The sequence below is a fragment of the Halichoeres trimaculatus genome, unplaced genomic scaffold, assembly GCF_033239565.1.
Source record: "Halichoeres trimaculatus isolate MK-OKI-2021-1 unplaced genomic scaffold, fHalTri1.1 fHalTri1_scaffold_11, whole genome shotgun sequence".
NCBI lineage: Eukaryota > Metazoa > Chordata > Actinopteri > Labriformes > Labridae > Halichoeres > Halichoeres trimaculatus.
In genome coordinates, this window is record NW_027437189.1 from 26,178,336 (window position 1) to 26,198,009 (window position 19,674).

The 19,674-nt window shown below is 42.7% G+C and overlaps 1 protein-coding gene across 6 annotated transcripts in view; it reads right to left on the reverse strand.

Annotated features, from left to right (window-relative positions):
• tns2a (tensin 2a) overlaps positions 1 to 19,674 on the reverse strand; it is a 71,474-nt gene that overhangs the window by 1,181 nt on the left and 50,619 nt on the right. For 3 of the 6 annotated variants that reach the window (XM_074680788.1, XM_074680787.1, XM_074680792.1), the window contains exons 7-28: positions 19,596 to 19,622; positions 19,173 to 19,356; positions 18,870 to 18,920; positions 18,660 to 18,782; positions 15,183 to 15,247; positions 14,638 to 14,721; positions 13,296 to 13,408; positions 10,838 to 10,898; positions 10,352 to 10,427; positions 9,060 to 9,189; positions 7,951 to 8,016; positions 6,904 to 7,020; positions 4,803 to 6,359; positions 4,389 to 4,554; positions 3,063 to 4,246; positions 2,764 to 2,895; positions 2,562 to 2,657; positions 2,388 to 2,465; positions 1,998 to 2,075; positions 1,518 to 1,686; positions 638 to 706; positions 336 to 365 (exon numbers count right to left, since the gene is read on the reverse strand). In XM_074680788.1, coding sequence (XP_074536889.1) covers positions 336 to 365; positions 638 to 706; positions 1,518 to 1,686; positions 1,998 to 2,075; positions 2,388 to 2,465; positions 2,562 to 2,657; positions 2,764 to 2,895; positions 3,063 to 4,246; positions 4,389 to 4,554; positions 4,803 to 6,359; positions 6,904 to 7,020; positions 7,951 to 8,016; positions 9,060 to 9,189; positions 10,352 to 10,427; positions 10,838 to 10,898; positions 13,296 to 13,408; positions 14,638 to 14,721; positions 15,183 to 15,247; positions 18,660 to 18,782; positions 18,870 to 18,920; positions 19,173 to 19,356; positions 19,596 to 19,622 — 4,656 coding nt within the window. The remainder of the gene's footprint in view (positions 1 to 335; positions 366 to 637; positions 707 to 1,517; positions 1,687 to 1,997; positions 2,076 to 2,387; positions 2,466 to 2,561; positions 2,658 to 2,763; positions 2,896 to 3,062; positions 4,247 to 4,388; positions 4,555 to 4,802; positions 6,360 to 6,903; positions 7,021 to 7,950; positions 8,017 to 9,059; positions 9,190 to 10,351; positions 10,428 to 10,837; positions 10,899 to 13,295; positions 13,409 to 14,637; positions 14,722 to 15,182; positions 15,248 to 18,659; positions 18,783 to 18,869; positions 18,921 to 19,172; positions 19,357 to 19,595; positions 19,623 to 19,674) is intronic. The other 3 variants (XM_074680790.1, XM_074680789.1, XM_074680791.1) reach the window with 2 other exon arrangements.

Here is a 19,674-nt window from a genome sequence, read left to right on the forward strand (position 1 = left end):
ACAGCAAAAGAAAGGCAGGGACAGGAAGTAAGAGGAAGCAGAAGGGAAGAAATGACACAAACATTTCTTGTTGTTCTTGTAGGTAAGCCTACAGGGTTATCTGCACTGAAATAAGAACCAGGATTATGGAGCTGTGTAAGATTTGATTTTTCATTGTTAAATCATGTTTGCTGGAATGATTCTGGCAAAGTATGCACGCAATCTGATGCCATGCAAAGGCTCAAATATCACTGATTACTCAGCCACAGGTTGAACTACACCCACTTATGAAAACACACACAACAAACGCATGCAACCTGATTTTCTCCCACCATGAAACACAACAGAGCACTTACTTAACAGCCGTGTTGTCTGAATTAGTCCACCTACAGCCAAAAGAGAAAGAGACAGAAACCAGACTCAAACACTCGCATTCAGAGCTGCCAAACAAGCTGATGCAGCTGCAGCCTCGGCCACAGCCAGCATGCTCTCAAACATAACGCTCTACCTCACATGCACACTCACATGTTCACTGACTAAAAACATGCCAGGGCTCACAGCAACAGATGCAGTGAATGATCATGGATGCAATGAGTGGATGATTGTTGTGATGAGCTACAGCTAAGCGACGCGAATGAATCAGATTCTCTTTTTTTACCTCCTGTCCTTTGGGTCGATGCTGCTGAAAGTTACACTGTTCACAGGGTAATGTCTTCTGAAGAAAACCCTGAAGGAAGAAAGACAAAGATAGAATTAAACAGGACAGAAGGTACAGTGAGGAGAAATGAGCCAGTTACTGATTCCTAAGGCACCATCAGACAGTTTCAGATTAAAAAAGGCTTTATTGCTTTCCCTACAGTTGTTTAAGAAGGGCTATTGTGTTTTTTTAGTCTTTTTTAGTCTTTGCATGATTTCAAAAAATCCTATTTTCTCACATTTGTGTTTGAGAAAACCCTTATTTCAGCCTCTGTCTGAAACACTTCCTTTAAGCTGCTGTCTCTTTAAGGCTCCCTGCTCCTAAAACCCCCCTTCCCTCTCAGTAAGCCAGCCCTCTGGAGGCCTGTCAGGGGCAGATCTTTGGGCAGACCTTGGTGTTGGAGAACTGCCCCTCAAAAGTGACAGGAACAAGTTATGAGTTCCTGATGTGATGACCTCATCATTTCTGTAAGATCTTGTGGTGATCTCATGAAAATGCTGCAAAAAAAATCAAGGATTTCTACAATATGAATATGTAGAGGTTTGAAAATCTACATGTTCAGTATAAACACCCAGCATTGTTTCTTTATCTCATCTCATCTCTTATATTCATGTTTAAAATACGGGAAAGCCTAAAACTCCCTCTTTAATAATTTTTTACGAGAATGGGAAAGTCAGAGCTAACCCCAAAACATAGAGCCTTAGACAACAGCTGTTGCCCAGGCAGACTTATAAAATGTAGTTCAGCCAAACTTATGATACAGACTTAAATAACATCACCAATATTTAAGACATCTAGACGAAGTATGATGTGATAAGCATGATGTATTTCTGTCTCTAACCTGCGCTGGCTGTCTGTCAGCGTTATTCCCTGTGATGTGACTTTGAACTGGACCACAGTCGCAGCAGGACGAGGGTTGCGGCTGAGGGAGGCATCTGTTGCCTTTGCGATGGCCTGAGGACCTGTTAGGGACTCTGTTTCCACAGAGTTCAGGTAGAGGACATTACAGGCTGAGGACAGACAGACAGACAGAGGGAGGTTAGATTGGTGAGCAGGGATATGAAGGACACAGGGATGCTATACGCCAACTAAGCCACCTTTGGTGAGAATTAAATATAAGTATTTTTTGAATTCACAATAACAGTGGGAGATGTTGATGCACTTTTTGTGCAATTTGTTGTCAAAGAGCCTTCATTTGTTTAGTCAAAGTGGACAACTAATACAGTTGTTTGAATCTGAATCTGTAGTACTTTACTTGACCTAAAGCCAGGGGATGAAGGTTTTAATCACTTTTGAGTTTATAACTAAAAATGTATCTCACCTGCGCCTTGTTTCAGCAGATCAGCAGCTGTGCTAATGTTACTGACTGGTTGAACCTCCTGCACCTCCCCAATCAGATCTGATGACATGAAGAGCATCCACAGACAGTTAGACCAGGTAAAAGTGCTGCTCCTGTAATATACTTTTCCTCTGCAGGTGAACAACTTTCTTCTGAATTTCATAAGCTGTGTCTGTGCAAGGTTTGATCATTCCAGTTCAGCAGTTTAGTACACGCCCCATATGCAGAGTCCTAAGTGCAAGTTGATTTTTCCAGCCCTGATTTTTATTAAACTTCACGGCTCACTTATTATAAAATAATAAGTGTATGTAAGATAAAGTTCTTCTGAAAGTATGTGCAGTAGCAGCATCTTAACTTTTAAGGGGTACCAACCTCTTTCAGGTATCTTAAGCGTACAGGGCAGAGAGATGGGTGTGATGGAGTGTTGATACACTAATGCAGACAGACTCCCTGTAGATAAAAAATGATACAGCAATTATTTTTATATTATCTTAAAGTTCTACATGTAGGCTAATAGAACACTACCGCTGAGACACAAATGCTTACCAAAGTACGGCTCATTCTGACATCCTTTAATCTTAACTCCTCGAGGGCCTGTTTCTATGAGGAAGTGTCTGACCAGCTGCTCCAGTGGATCGCTGACTGTGACAGCAGAAAATTACACTTAGAGAGCTTTAGATGACCAACTCTACAAAAATTGTAATGTCACACAAAATATTCTGGAGGAACAAAAATAATAGATCATTACTCTTGCTGCTGTGGTTGTTGATGTTGGCAGGAGGTGTGGCAACTTTCAGCGCCAGGCCATAGGCCCCCTGGAAGGAGTTACTGTCTCTGATCAGGAAGGTTCCTGGCTCTCTCTCCTTCAGACCTGCAATTGCTACGGAACAATAGAAACAAAACATCAGAAGTACCAACGAGCCTATTTTTTCCAGATTTCTGGGCTTCTCTGGGCTTTTTCAATATATCTTGTAATAACGATAACATCTCAAAACTAGAAACTTGAGTTTTTACAATAAAGAGTTAAGCATAGCATATCACACCTACCTTGCTCTCTGGAGATGCCAGGCTTGTACCAGAACCTTGAACTGTCTTGAACAAACTTTACGCTGACCCTGTTTGCATTCTCACTCTCAACAGATGCTTCTCTATCATTCTGGCCTACAGGCGGCGCCATTTCCCCAACAGTGGGAGAAAATGTGACATGGTGCTGATGCTGGGTGTTGTTGGTGGTAGATAGAGGCACATTTCCCACAGCTGGCCTCAGAGTCCCTACCCCATCGTTTGGTGGACCTGGTTGGGTTGGCGGGTGGCGCTTCTCCGGCAGAGGTGGCTGCGGGTGAGGAAGGGGGATGGAGATGGTGGAGTAGTTGGAGTAGGAAGACGGATGGAGCTGAGGGGTTGGATTGGAGTAGCAGGGCCTCTTGTTGATGTCAGGAGCAGGATTGTGTCGTGCAGGGCTGTGCTCCATACCTGGGTGCTGGTGGTGTGGGGGTCCGTGCTGCTGGATGTGGTTTGGATGATGGGGGTCAGGACCACTCAGCATCAACCTCCTTCCTAATGTGGCAAAGCCAGGAACAGGACTCTCAGAGACTGGAGAGCCCTCCATGCTACAAGAGGCTGGTTGGGGGGGTGATGGAGATGTGGGAGCAGATGTGGGTTTTGGGGCTTCTGGGTGAGATTCCCTGGCTGGAGAAGATCCAGTAACTTCTGCTTGAGAAGTTGTTGTGAATTCTCCCGCGTCTGATTGGATCTGGTTGTGAGGCTGGGACACTGGCTGAGCCATAGAGGCAGTCTCTGAGAGATGGGGAGTCTGGAGGTTGTTGTGTCCTGGCTGGGAATGTGTATCCGGTGCAGGCGAAGCATGAATTGGGGTAGGAGTCTGGTAGTGTCCCTGGTTTGATGAAGATGGAGTTGCAGAGTTAACAGAAGAAGAGTTCTTTGTGGTTAAAGTTGGTGTTGTTTCTGGGCTACAGTGCTGCTGTTGGGGAGCTGTGGGGTCTGTTGGTGCAGTGCAGTGGTTGTGGGGCTCTGTTTGTGAAGGTGTAGTTGGAAGAGACTGAGAGTCTTTAGCCACCTGAGGCACGGATGATGGGTCTGTGCTGCTTCTTTGGCTTTCTGAGACGACAGTATCAGGACTATAGTGTCCGTCCTGGGGTTGGGATCCCTCACAATCACTACCGATGATGTCTGTAGTCCGGATCTCATACTCCCTGCCTCCTGGACTTGGGCTTTAACAGAAATGAATGAGCATTACTTTTCTATAGCTACACATAATCTTTTGAGATGTTCACAACTTACTATGAGAGATCTTCCTCTGTACTTTACAAGTTTTATCACTGATACCATGGATATAATGTTCAGCTGGATTACCTTTCCCGTGTACGTAAAGGGCTGCTTGTGTGGACGGGAGTAGATGGTCCGGACATGTCAGATGGCGTGGAACAGGCAGCGTGGACGTCTCTGTGGGCTCTCTTAAAAGAGCCATGGGTTATGTGATCCCTCCAGCCAACACTTTCACCAGAACTACGAAGACCTTCTGGAAAAAAGGAGAGTAGAAAACGATTAGAAGAAGCACCGGGGCTATGGCTCCCAGTCTGAATCCAGTGCTTGCTTTATGACCAGTAAGTAAAGATGAGGTTGCAAAATGAGACTTTTTGTGCTTTTTGTGCAATGCACATGTCTAGTCAAACTATTAGGAGCACACTGTTGTTGATTAATCTGAGACCAGTTCCCATTGTTGAAGAAAACAGGGTGTAAGAGTGTTTCTGTGTTAGGATGACTCACCAGTGTGTGAGTCAGAGCCGTATGACTGCTGAGAGTCTGGATGGTGATGGTGGTGGTTATGCTCTGCTGGCCCGTTGCTGTGACTGCAGGAACCAGTAGGTAGTGGGGATGTGGACTCAGACTGGTACCCTGAGCCATAGCCCCTGCTTTCAGATGGTGAAGGCTGGTAAGGTGAGCAGGGGCACACCTGTCGAGGCGTTTGGTAACCACTGCTGCTGCTGCTGTACTTCAGGTCCAGCTGGGAGTGAGCATGAGACCTTGAGGCCTCTGGGTAAGCTGGATGGCCTGATGGCAAAGGGTCAAAAGTGAAGGCTGGAAGGTCATGACCCTGTGGGCCGTAGGAGGCTACAGTGGCCCTTCTGTGCCAGTATTCAGCCTCTCTGTCCCTCTCCCACTGCAGCTCAGCCTCTCTGTCTCTCTCCCAGTGGAGGGAAAGCTCTCTCCCACGCCTCAGCCCAGGATCTCTCTCCCAGTGGAGCTCTGACCCTCTTGGCAACTCTGCATCCCTGGCTCTCCTAAGCCCCACCTCCCTCTGCTGGAGCTCTGCCTCTCTGTCCCAGTGGAAGCTCTCACTTCGGTCGAGCCTCAGGCTGTGATAAGCTGCCGAGTCTTCTCTCCTGATGCTGCAGTCTCTGCAAAGACAGCCAGGGGGAGGCAGACCATCCATCAGCATTATGTCATGGTAGGTTGGGCTGGTGGCAGGTTTGGGGTGATGTGGATGGGGGTGATGGTGGCTGTGAGATGGGTTAGGAGGGTGGTGGTAGGGACTGTAGTCATCTTCCCGACAGTAAAGGCGACCTGGGGCAGACAGAGGGTGGTGATGTAGGTGGTTGTGCGGGTGTGAGTTGAGGTCTGGGGACGGGTATGGGTAGATATGTCGGGATGAGGAAGCTTCTGAACAGGAGCGGTGAAGATAATGTGGAGGACCACTCTGTCTGTCCCAGACCAGGTCTGGAGGTGGGAGGGACTGATGGGAGTGTGGGCTGTAGTGCTGGCACAGATCCATGTGTGATGGAGGAGCAGCAGCAGGGTTGGGGCTGGTAGAAGGGGTGGCCCCATGGTGCCCATTAGTGCCAGGAGCCCGATCGAGGCAGTAACCATTAGGCATAAGAAGGGTGCGGTCACAGCCAGGCTCAGCACAGCGCTGGGACCGGTAACCATCCCGGCAGGAGCAAGACCGACTGAGCCCCAGAGTCCCTGTTCTCTCTGAGGGCAAAGAATCTCCATCATCCAGGATGGCCGTCTCTCTCTCCCCGTCATGGTTTCCCTCGATGCCTCCAAGAAGACGGTCAAGGTCCTCCCTCTCCTGTCTGGTTGGGGGCGGGGGGCGAATGGGCTCCTCCTTACAGTCTGGGTGGACTGACGATTGGTTCAAATGGAGGGAATGAGCTGAGAGGTTAGGACCTTGAGTGGGGAGGTGATCTGGCCTGTCTTCTCCGAGGCCTGCTGCCTGACTGCTGCCATTAGTTGAGCTGAGAGAACCGGAGCCAGGACCTCTGCGCTTTTTTATCTGAGCGTAGAGACTACCATCCACAGGACCTCTGGTGTGAGCAATATCTAAGGGACAAAGAGAGAGGAAGGATCAGTTCTTAAACTCCTGAATAAATACAATTTCCAGATTCCTAACTTGGTGCTCATTGCCAGGCAGATGTCATCAAGGGCAGATATATCTGTAGAAAAATGATCTTTTGGGTGTTTGAGGCCAAGCACAATAACTTCAGTTTTGTCTGAGTCAAGAAGCAGATAGTTTATGGCCCTTCAATGTCCTTGAGGCATGCTTACAGCTTAGTGAGCTGTTTAGTTCATCTGGCTTTCATAAGTATAATTGAGTATCATCTGCATAACAGTAAAATCCAACATCATTTGCTTTGGACACAACCACTTAGGAGCCTGTTATAACTTTGCTTAACAGCTGTTGTTCTTGGATGTCCTTCTTAAAATCTGTGCTGTCTGACTTTGGAAATTACTTTGATTTGCACAGTCTGAGACGCAGATTGGGAACTTTTAGACGGCACTTGCCAATGTGTTGTTAATTTCTCTCATCAGTTCCCACGTAAAACCAAGCTGAAATGGGAAATGAGGAGAAAAGCCAGTGTGTTACCCTCCAGGCTGTCCTGGTATCGCTGGTTGAAGTTCTCATATGAATCCCAGCGAACCACTGGATCAGCTGTGTTGTAGTCGACAGTCACAGCTGGGTCATTCTTCTGGTACTCACGGCCTGAGAAGGGAGACATTTCACTTTGATAAACTGCATATGCACGGCATAACCACTAGACAAAATATTCTGCTTCCTGCTGGGAAATAATGATGGATGGCACTCTTCCCCTTGAAAACTTCCACAGCTGCTACATGCCACAATTTGCAATTTATGCCAGATAGAATTAAAATATCACCAATATACTGAGAGTTTGAGCCACCACCTTCACCCTAGGCATACAGGTGCAGCCATTCATACTGATGTCAGTGGAAATCTACACAGCCAACACAACAGTCATCAAAGCACTATGGAAGTGTGAATCACCACAGACCTGGGGATGAAATCACAACAAAACACCAGTAGTAACTGCTTTACTGTATTGCTTTTTGACTTTGTCATTATGGACTGAAAGTGGTTTCAGACCACAGTAAATCCAAAAGTCCACATCAAGTACATCTCATAAGACCCATCTGATTCCCAAATCAAGACTGTTGCAAATTGCTTCAAATTGTTGATACCGACTTAAAGTACTTTACTGATCCTCAGGGGAGAATTCTGTTAGTTGCAAATAGATACAAAGAGCAAAGTGGGTAAATACTAAATGGCACAATGAAATAAAAAGAAATAAACAAAAGAATAAGCTTATAATAGAAATGATCAAATTTAACAGAATAAAAAAAGAAATATAATTAAAGATAAAGTTAAGTTAATATGCAACATTTACATACTAACAATAATGGCGTTAAACAGGGCAATTAATACATGTGATGCAAAGTGACAGATTAAAGTGATAGTAGGTGACATGGTAATTTTAAAAAGTGAAATATGTAGGAAAGAAAAACGTGTTTTGAAATGTAAAATAATCAAAAAGCATAAAAAAATGTTGTGTTTACTGTAAAATTATAAAATGAAACATAAAACTTCAGGAAAGAGGATAAGAAGTGAACATACCTTTGATTTTTTCAGGTCCAGAGGAGAAGACGAACTCCACTGTGGCATCAGATGGAAACCGCTCATCTGAGTCAAGAAAAGAGAGAAATGCTCAAGACAAAACACAAAACTTTCCCCAAAAATGTTTAACTTCTTATTCCATCACAGTCTTCAACAGTAAATGTAATCTTCTCAGGAGACTTAGATTTATGAAAGCATACCAGAGTATCAGAAATGTGGGGAACCTCCATAACAGAATCAGAGAGTGTTTCTGCTCTAATATATCAAACACTAATGCCCTCCACAGATGTGTTCTGAGTCGCATGAAGCCACAATGGTCTGTTTATGTACATCAGCAATGCTTCATTTACTGTAATGGATTGACGACCACATACAAAACCTCCTCTCCTTACTGATATACTTCTCCGCTGCGTGTGTCGTATCATTTCGCAGAAACTAAAACCGAGAGGAAATGAGGTAATGACCACGTTTATTATGGGTTTAACCAATAGACGGGTGTTCTCCAGACCTCTTTTACACTCTCTGAGGGAGAGTTGGAAACACTCAATCCCTTCATACAGTACAACCCATTCTTGTTTCAAACCTCCAGGGAGCTGTCATTGAGTCCAGGATGGAGACTTAGCTGCTACAATTAAAGGATTTATTTGACCACAGTATTACGAGGCTGTTCTTAGTAACATATCACTGTGAGTACAATCCCACTATGCTTTTTTCAAAAGAGCTTTTCTATAAGAAAGGTGTATTGGATTAATCAGCAAATTCTTCCAGCATGATAATCAGCCAGTAAAGTGACCTTTTAAAATCCACCCTGGTCTTAGGAGAACCAAATCAGTTGTTGATTTACATTCAAAGAGAAAGAGCCCACTTTAAAACACAAAAGTTGAACTAGGAGGCATTAAAAAGCACCTTTCAGTTATTTACTGATGTGTGAAATGTACGTTTTTGGTCAGCAAATGGGGTTTGACGTCAGCACAGTGGCTCAATCAGTGCAACATGTCAGCTGTACTCACAGAATACTCATTTAAAATAATCTCATGCACACTTTCAACATTCCTTTCTATCAAAACAACAACAACAACAACAACAACAAAAACAACAATGAAACATACCAATACAGGCTTCGTCCAGCTCCCCTTTTCCAAACCACAGCTGGGACCCGTGGATGGTGCAAGTGTGGAACTGCAGCCTGAACACAGTGTCTCTGTCAGCGCTCTGAGCCCGCCTGTGGTAACATTTGACCTGCAGAGGGCAGTAGAGAAAAAGGGAGGATGTCAAATATCATCATGCCTGTGGCATAATAAACGGTTAGGTAAGTAAATTTGAGGCTTCACTTGTCCAAAGTGATTGACACATACTCTTTCTAAAATTACAGACTGAACAAAAGGAACAAATTATGATTTCTTGTTGACAAAGTGAGAAAACTCTTTCCAGACCAAAATTTGGACTGAAGGATGAGCTTTGTCAGGTTTGCCACTTTTAAGCATGTTCTAACTTTGAAAAATATTTCTTTTTTTTGTCACTACAGATAAAAACTCATGAAGTGACTATTATGGTGGTTAAAATTATGATTATAATCTTCTTTCCAATTTATGTTATACTTAAATATTAGCAGTGTGTGAATGTGTGCGAGAGGAAGACAAATACAGTACACAGAGCTGGAGGATCCTCATCTTAGCTTGATGACTCATATTTTCATTTATTCGTCATTTATTTGTTTGACTGCTCTTTGCATAATTAATACTATAGTTACTGAGTTTTTATATTTTCTTTTGCACTCTTCAACAACAACAACAAAAAAATCCATGTACCAACATAACGAGTCAATCTTCATCTGTGCGTCATCACACCTTTTCCTGTTTATATAACATCAATTTAATGCAGAAAAGCTAGTGTAATAAACTTTTGATTCAGAGAAGAGGATTTGATTGGTCAAAAAAGTTGCCTGTTGACCAAACTCTGATTTGTTTTGTGTGGTCAAAAGTGAAAGAAAATGCTGCCATGGTGACTTAGAAGCAGGGTCTTGAGGAGACATCTCCTCCTCATTTACTGTAATCATACAAAATCTCACTTATTTTGAAAGGGACAAACAATTCAAAAGAAGAATTAAAAAAACAAAAAAAAACCCTTGGTTTCAGCATTTTGTATCGGCTGAGTTGTGATTTGCCACATCTGTATCACCCTGACTTGTATATTAGTGATTTCCCCTGTGGACAGTCATCAGCAATAATCCAGTTTTCACTGATAGCTTTCTCTACAGCTGTGAGGAGAATCCAGACTAAGTGTTAGTCTCCCACAAGCACAGTTTCTTCCAAATGTCCCAGTAATAAAACAAGACAGGAGCAAGGGATCACATAACCCAACAAAGATCTCCTGATAGTGTTTCTTTCCCATATGAACTCACCATGATGTCACCCTTGAGCAGCAGAGCCGGCTCTATGGTCACACTCAGCCGCCTGCCTCCCGTGCCTTGAAGATCACTGTTGACAACACAATGTACACAAACAAACCAGTCAGCTAGATAACTTAAGTAAATACAGGAAGTACGAGGAGTTACAGTAAGTGACCAATTGATTTGCTTGTTTGTATGTTTTCACACAGAAAACTTGTTGGATGATCAAACTTGATGTAGTTTATATCTGGTAGGGGCCATGATCGCCTCAGAAAGGCCTTGAGCTAAACAATAAAGATGAAAGATCTGAATTCTAAGAGCCCAACTGAGGAAGAAAGATGCTCTTTGTGCAGTTCCCTTCAATCCTCTCTTCTTAAAATTATTTTGTGATGCTGTTAAAACCTCATGAGAGCTCACAGAAGACAACATCTCAGAGCCTCAAAAGGGCTCTGGTTATCTGTGCAATCAACTGACCACATGACAGCAACAAAGACTCACTAAATGCCTGAAGTGTACACCAACTGCATGGACTGGTAGATCTTCAAGAAGGGGAAGTAGCCTATAAGGAGGAGAGAGGAAAATTAGACACAGAAGGCATTATCATCGTGGAGGACGGAGGAATGTGCTGACTGCCACCCCCGCCTTCTGGACTTGATCATCAGATTAAAGATAAACAGACGAGTTTGTGTGGGCGAAGGGTGAATGTGCCCATCTGAGAGCGGTGAATCAGTAACATGGCTGAGATTCAGGGGGGGAAGCCTGACAGAGCACAGCGCCAACACAAACATCTTGCCATAAAAACATTTTTCAGATTTGTTTTATCTGCAGATGGAGGCACCAAGTCACATCAGAGACAGAGGGTACATGTCAGCTGAGTCAACTCTAGACGTGGAAAACCCAGGATGACTCATCATCTAAATCATACCTAATACACTACTTACAGTAACACTAATACAGTGAAACGGCACTGTTAGGTTAACAATAATAAATCACAATATGTGCTCAACTATAAAATAAAATAAGCCCCTAAAAGGAAATACATGAGGGAATTCAAATGTTCCTATTTGGCACAAGCAGTAGAATAATTGAGTCCCACTCTTCACAATGACAATTTAAGTCAAATATTTGAGAAATTAAAGTCCAGGAAGTTGCTGTGTTATTGAATACAACTGTCTGAACAGCCTGCTTTGATGTACCGCATTATGTATTTATTCTGTGGTGTGACGGTGCTGCAAAAAAATAACCATGTGACACCACAAAGAATTAATATTTCATATTAATGGTAGACGTGAAACACTGATAATCTTCTTTAGTTCTTGCATGAAAACTCATCATTTGCTGCCTCATTCATGTCTTTTACCTTTGTAACTGATGTGTTTTATGACAGTTCATGGTCATTATGAAATGCTTTAGAGTTCATGTTTGAAACTAATTTCTGTCTAATTTTTTTTTAGTTTTGTCCATGAGGTTAGTGGTTAGCATAGCTGCCTTTTAAGCAGTCAACCTGGGTTTGATTCTTTGTTATCATGGTGAATGCCTTTGGGGCGGCAGCACTCCAGGCCACTGGGATTTTGCTTGTGAACTGGAGGGTCGCATGTTCAAACCCTGGTAGTGATCTGGTATAGAGGAAGCAGTTCATTTTCCTGAGCAAAGCACCAAACCTGGGTACCTTTCACATTTGGGGTGATTCGGTACCGATGCCCGGTACCTGGCAATCGGTATCTGTGTAATAATTACATTGTTGTAGCGTGCATTTTTTTTCAGTTCCTTTAATTCTGAGATAGCAAAAGGTAAATGGTGATTACTGTAACTCTGTCAGTGTTTGGTCAATCAGAAAAAGTTAAATGGCACTGGAAACCTAGGAACTTGTGCTTTCCGGTGATTAATGGTTCATTAATACCATGAAAACTGTAACTCCTCAAATTTTTGCCCTAGCAAAAATAAATCCAAATGCTAAGAGCTGAGACACTGTTCTATCTGTCAGTTACAGTGGGTTTTTTTTTCAGCAAAGGCCTTAAAAAAACAATTTTAGTTAGTGCCTTTCTTCTTTTACACTGGTAATACTTCCATACCATGTGCAATAATGATTTACCAGATGTTGAAAATTAAAGTTTATGCACTGACGGAAAAAGGGGCCAAAGTACTCAAAGGATATTTTCAGACCAGTTTTACAGCCATAAAAACAAGTTATGTTCAGACCATTTTGGCCTCAGTAGGTAAATCTCACAAACCACACAGTTCACACGTGACACTTTCTAAACTTTCAGGCCAACTAAGGTGTATTTGATAACTGTAGTACAGTTATTTTATTGATAAACAGGCAGGTCTTAATTTAAGCTGCGTTTCCACCAAGCAGTCCGGGTCAGTTCAGTACGGTTTGGGACAGTTAAGTCTGATCCCGTTTGCGTTTCCACAGCAGAATGTGCCCTCTCGTGGTGGGCGGGGTGTAAGCCGGATGCTGGAAGCCGCAGCTAGTCAACAATAGCGCGACGCCGTAGCAGCTTACCCCGCTATTAAATCCAACAAAGAAGAAAACGCGACACAGTAAACAAAGAGCACGGATGGAAGACATGCAGCACTTCGTCCTCTCTGTGGTTTTCATTAAACTCTCTGTTACAAAGTGCAATCAAGCTTTGTTTCAGAGAAGTCTGTGTGCCGCCAGGAGAAATGCAGCCGCTGTCGGGGTAAGTGACGATTCTTTTGACCAATCAACCGTCTGCAGTGTGTTGCTCCACCTCCCTAGAGCGGATCGGTTCAGTCTGGCACCCATACGAAAGGGTCCCAAAAAAGTGGGACGGCTCGTCTTGGTTATTAGGGATCCGTCCCGGGATGAGTCAGTGGAAACACCGCTAAAAGCGCACCGTACCGAGACGAACCGACCCGGACTGCTTGGTGGAAACACGGCTTTAGAGTGTCTAGTGTGATGGTTTAGCTTTAAGGACCTCAACAATCTCACCTCCTTCGCCCTGGAAGTTTGGGAGAGATGGGATCAGGACTTGGTGGAGGAAAAGAGGGCTGCTGTTCATCTTGATGGCCCCTGACAGAAGTCCTCCAAAGTAATAGATATACCTTAGAGAGAGGGACAGAGAGAGACAGAGGAGTGAGGCAGATCGTTATGAAATGAAAGGAGTGTGATAAAAATGAGGAATACAAATAACAGATGGTGACTGAGAGGATAGAGAGGAAAAAAGCTAACAGCTCTGGGACAGATGATGCTGTTGCCAGATAGACAGTAATGTTGGATTCTTTAAAGGAGAAACACAGACAGATTAAAAAAGGAGGTTTCATTTTTCATAAAACACTCTGTTGATGTTACAGTTAGTATTTCCAGTCACATTACAACTTGATTCATCAACATTCTTAAACTGGAGTCATTTCCTTTAGACTCTTCGCTTTTTGCTTAGTTATATCTTTTGATTAAAAGAGCTTGACCTGAATTTAACTTGGATTTCAACACATATAAAGAGTGTTTTTCTCTTTGCTTGATTAAAAGATAAGAATCTTAAGTCTCAAGGCTCAAAATACAGTTAGATTCAAGTGATAGTTAGCTTAGCATGAAGCCTGTAAACAAAGGGATCCTGCAGGTTTGACCCTGTCCAGAGTTTCACATAACTGGCTTTCTGGAAAGTATGAACTCCCTTTAAGCAAGTTTATTGTCATTACTTACATAATTTTTCTCAAGTGCATTTTTTTTAGTTGTGCAGTACATAGCACAGTCTGCAGGAACTTGACTTGGGCAATCAGACCCAAGTCCTGGTTCAGATTTGAGTATAAAATCTGGACTGGTAGTTGGAGAAGTGCCAGCTATGAGCCAATGAACATGATCTTTGGGCATGGTGAGAAGTTTCTGGTTTTTTTTTGGCATAAGGAATCAATGAAGTATCTCTTCTTCTCAGCTCTTGTTTACAAAACTAAACGCGTTTTCTAAGCAGCAGATATTTTGACCTTAACCAGCAGGAAAAGCTGAGATGTTACTAATGAAATTAACACTGACCCTGTTTTTCCAGCACAATGTGACGGTGAGTCATCAGACTAGCTGTACCACTACACCAACACCTCAAACTGTGGCTTGTAAACATTGCTCTTCTGCCCAAAAGGCTGTAACCTGAGATTTAAGATAAGGTAATCAGCAGCTGTACATGCGAAGGGCTTCAAGCTAACAGCTGTTTCCTCTTTCTTTTCCTAGAATAGGATGCTAAAGAGGAAGCATTTACTAACCCAAGCTATGATGTTGAATACCCCCAACCCTTTCACCTCCCTCTCCCTAATTTCCCCTCTCTCCATCCGGTGGCCTCTACCTGTTTTGGGACGGCTGGAGGGAAGAGGACACCTTATCTTCACAAAACTTCCTCATGGCGAGAGTACTGAGAGCCTGGTCCGCCCTGCAAATAAATGCATGCACGCACACACACACACACACACACACACACACACACACACACACACACACACACACACACACACACACACACACACACACACACACACACACGCTTTCAGCCAACAATTTCCATCATGGGACTTGCACCAGACTGTCTCGATGCTAGAGAGTCTAGAGAGTACATGGAAAGGATACAGCTGGCATTAGCCACAGGATAAACCAGTTTCCACCGTTCCACAGCAGAGTCCACTGAGCATAATTAATCACAGGACTTATCAGCAGAGTCTGAATGGAAACCTTTGAGCTGCATGCTCCTAATTTAGAAGTGGATGCAACCTACTGATGTTGTCAATTTTATAATAATTCATAAAGAAAAACATTTTTCATCTAATATGTGGATATTTCACTTGAAATGTTTGTCAGAAATGACTGTGGCTGTGGATGTGTTGGACACAAACTCACCCTGCAGAGATTTTGCTGTAGTGCATGTAGGCCGCAATAATAACTCCTGTTTTACCTTTGTTGCCCTGAAGGAGAGAGATTAGACATGGCATCAGGTAATTGCTGGTGAAAACTGCAGGTGTAATGCAATGTTAACCATAAAAATATCTAATGAAAGTAAAACATTTAAGATTAAAATAAACTAATGGTGACTTAAAGCTCCAGTGAGGAACTTTTTGCGCGTTGGTACTGGCGTCCAGTTGTCTTATTTCCTCTTCAGGTGTTTCTTCCAGGCCAGCTGATTCTTACAGCTCCAGGAACAAAATGTTTGGACCACAGGGGTTACACAGATGAGGCAGGGACACGGAAAGATGATGACCAGCAGCTTGAGTTCAAATTAAAAAGCTCCCTGTAGTGTTTTCTCACACCAGGAGCTCTGTACTTCCTGACACATTCCAAAGACATTCCAGCCTCAGATTCCTAATGTGACCCTGCCAGAAACAAGCAAGGCTGCACAATCTACACCCAGAACATACGAAAGCGTCTTTTCCTCTCTCTGGAGTCCTCTTCATTGACAAACTTGTTTATTCACATCTGTGGTGCGATGTGCAGCTGGGGGGAAAAATGCATGTATCTGGAATGTTCTGGGAAGCCAACAGACCACAGAAGACGTCTGGTTTTAGTATTTGAGTTCTCCAAACCAAAGGCAGTGAATGAAACATGTAGACATGCCGTGGGAGCTGGGTCGCCCTCTGTGTTGGCTGCTTTCTGTTTGGTAGTGGTGGTATGGTTTGAATTGCCTCTACACGCCTGACAGGATGACATCAATAAAAAGCTGAGGATCAGATTGAATTTGACACGGTCTCATCTAAATTGTATGGTTTGTTTTTTTGGCAGGGGGAGATAAGCTCATTGAATTTCAGTTTATGGTGCACTCTGCAATTTTGGTTTGAGCTGAGGTAAGCTTTAACTCTAAATTCTGACTGTTACAACATAAATTATGAAAAAGAGCCAAGCAGGCGAAACAAATGTTAACTGAGAGGAAGTTTGAAACTTTTAATACCTACTGTAATAACATCAATGATATGAACAAAGATAACAACGATAATTTGTTTATTCATTTCTTTAACATTCATTTAATCATTCCCTTATTGTACATCTTCAGTTAAGTTTTGATTAACTATATATATTTTTTTTATTTCTTACACTTCAAAGCTTTACAAAATCTGATCCCCTCATATACAATCATTTATTAACCTGGCAGTTATCTGACAGTTTCAGGTCATTTTACAGACAGAATCCCAGGTGGCGCTCATGTTGCTCTGTGACCCTAGGAGCAGTTTGAGTCAATGTCATTTGGTTTTGTCTGCTGTTTATGTGCATGACTTTATATATATATATCTTAAGTCCTTTCAGTTATATTGTTCAGTGTTCCTTAAGATTTTTGTCTTCCTTTTTCCTTTTCTTTTTTACATAGAGGCCTTTTTACGGTACATGTTAAATGAACGGCACTAATCTAAATATTAAATATTTTCGACTGATCCTCCAAGTGTTCATGAGCAGTTTATTCATTAATATCTGTATTTGATTCCTATTTATTATCCTCTGATATTTAACTCTGTCTGTGTATTTTTTATGTCTTTTCAAACAATCTACTGTCAATCAGTTGGCCCCGTAAGGATTAATGAAGTTGTTGAATTATTTTAGGTGTATAACAAAGATTTGTTTGTTGACATCCTACACTGTTTTAGATCAAACTCTGCCCAGAATATCAGTATAAGAAGTTCTGATGTACAGTAGTAGTATTATTTCTGATAGTACAAGAAGATTTGAAACATAACTACTCCTGTAGTTTGAGGTTCACTAATTTTACAATGTGGGATGTACCGAAAAAGGAATTGCATCTATGTCTAGACAGTGAAAGGGTCTGACATTAGGCCACAGAGGGATCAGTAATGAGACTCAGTAATGGGTTAGAAAAGCAGGAAACAAATTTGACTTAGTCCAATTGAGTTTGGTTGAATTGATTTAGGGCTATGTTACCTCACAGCAACATCATTCTTTGGCCTTTCTGTGTGAAGACTGCGGCCCTGTTTACGCGACAAACTTTCATCTGAAAACGCTAAAACCCAGGGAAAAAAAATCTGTGTTTACATGAACACGCCGAGGGACTGAAAACGCTGTAGTAAGCATGCCAGGCCTGTAGTCGGGGCTATAACTGTCTTGTCCAGAAGCTGCTTTTGCTAGATCTCTACTGAAGTAGAGTTGAGCCGATCATCTGGTGTATTGGAGAATACCAAGTTAAAAAGTGGAGCAACAGATGCAGATTTTGTTGTAAGACAGTCGGCAGATACAGCAGATTGAGCAGCACAAGCACAACACGGTAGTTAAATTGTTACGATCGTAACAACGGTACTGTTGTCCCGCTGTATGCCCTCGTGCGAAGCGAGGTGTGACGTCAGCGTTTCCACTGAAAACGCAGGCTTACTGTTTACACGGCAACGGTGTCAAGAGTGTTGCAGAAAAATCCAACTCTGGAGGCCGTTATCAAAAGTTTGCGTTTTAGGTCAGCTGAAACGCTGTTTCCATGTGAACGCAAGGCTGAAATGCAACAAAACTTTGGTGTTTCACCCTAAAACCGTTGTCATGTATATGGCCTCTGCTTCTCCCCACTTTCAAAAAACTTAAGTCTTATCAAGTGCTTGTGTTTTATTTTAAGTCTTAAAATGTCTCTTTAGACCAAATATGAGCCACGTTTACCTGACCAGTACAGAAAAATGTTTTTTTTTTAAAATTTATTTAAGGAAGGCAGTTTTTTTTCTACTTGTTATAAGCCATTCAGACTTCATGTTGTCTTTTAATATCTGAATTTGAGATGTTTCTGGACTTGCCGGTTGGATTGTGGCTCATACCAATTATAAAAGTACAAATTCTACGAAAAAATAAGAAAAAAAAATTGTTATTTTGCAGCTGCCTTGCAGCCTGCATGGAATAAATGGTGTAGATAATATATGAAAGGATGATTTGATTTGGTTTTAAGACACAAAATACTATAAGTTACCTTTAACTTTAAAGTTCCCACAAAATCAAATGTAAAGCGGATTTTTTTTTTTTATGTCACATTAAGTTGAATTGAGGATTTCCAGATGATGCTTTTGGGTCATCACTTCCTGAAAAACATAATGTTTCTGACTAATCTATAACTCAAGGGCTGGTGATAATGTTGCATTTGATTAAATGCTTTTTATTTCTTTTTCTTCCCTGAATCCATTTTTAAGCCCACCTCTAGCTACCTGCTCCTAAAGGAGACAAATGAAAACACATGCTGGCTTAAAATAGCAAACACTGAAACTGTAAAGTTTTCATTTTGAATAATATGCAGTTTGATACAAAAGAGGACAATAAATTAAACTCGACTTGGATTAATCTGCTCTCTGAGGGCCTGGGAAACAACGTCACATCTGTCTGAAAAACCCTGGTTGCACCCTGAACTCTGACCTTGCAGTGCAGGACCACCACGTGCTGGGGGTCAGAGGTCAGCCACGTCTCCATGGCCTTACAGATGGCACAGATCTTATCCAGAGGAGGGGCGTGGAGGTCTGGCCAGCCAAAGTCGTGAACCTGGTGGTTTATATGGAAACCACATTAAAGTCATTTCATCATGAACTGATTTATCAAACAGAGAAACAGCAGAATGAAATGTTTTACCTTTGGGTTTAGTCGAGTGATATCGTGCCGTCTCTCTGAGAGGTTCAGGAGCTGAAAGAGAAAAATGCATATCACCATACCAAGTTATCATGTAGCTTATTTTATCATGGGTGTGCCAGAAAAACAAACAAACTGCTAATTTGTGGGTTTTGAGTTCACTTTGCAACTTCCTGTGGCTATAGGTTTCTTTTGTCTATTGTGCAGCAAACATTTAAACTAAAGCAGCCAGAGGGGGACGAGTCATTGCTGTTTCACACACCACAAACTACCCAGAGACAATGTGCTGAGTCGCTGCGCCCTCACCAGAAATTTGTCCTGGTGTTTGGATTTTAACATGGCCGCCACCTCCTTCAGGTTGATGCGATATCTCTGCTCTTCGAGCTTCGGAGGGAAGAAGACGGAGATGATCCTCTCGGTGATGTAGGTGAGGTCAAAGTCGTAGTGGCGCTCCATGACTCTCTCCATCACACGATCCACACTGAAGCTCCTGGAGGAAGAGAGGAGGAGGAGGAGGAAGAGAAGAAGAGGAGAGAGCAGGGGTGTGTGGTCATGCAGAGAAACAGAGAAAGGTGGACATGGGTCAAAACGTGTTGAAGGCAGCTCAAAATGATTGTGTCTCCTTTGGGTCTCATAAAACGGAGAGAGGAGCGAAGAAGAATAGAGAGAAACTAGGAACTGTGAGTAACACAGAGGTCTAAGTGCTCAATCACATGTTTGACACTACACCTTTTAGAATGAGTGCCGCAGAGGTGACTGTGGGTGTGAGGACAAGTGATAGAGGGTAGAAAGAAAGAGATAACAGGAC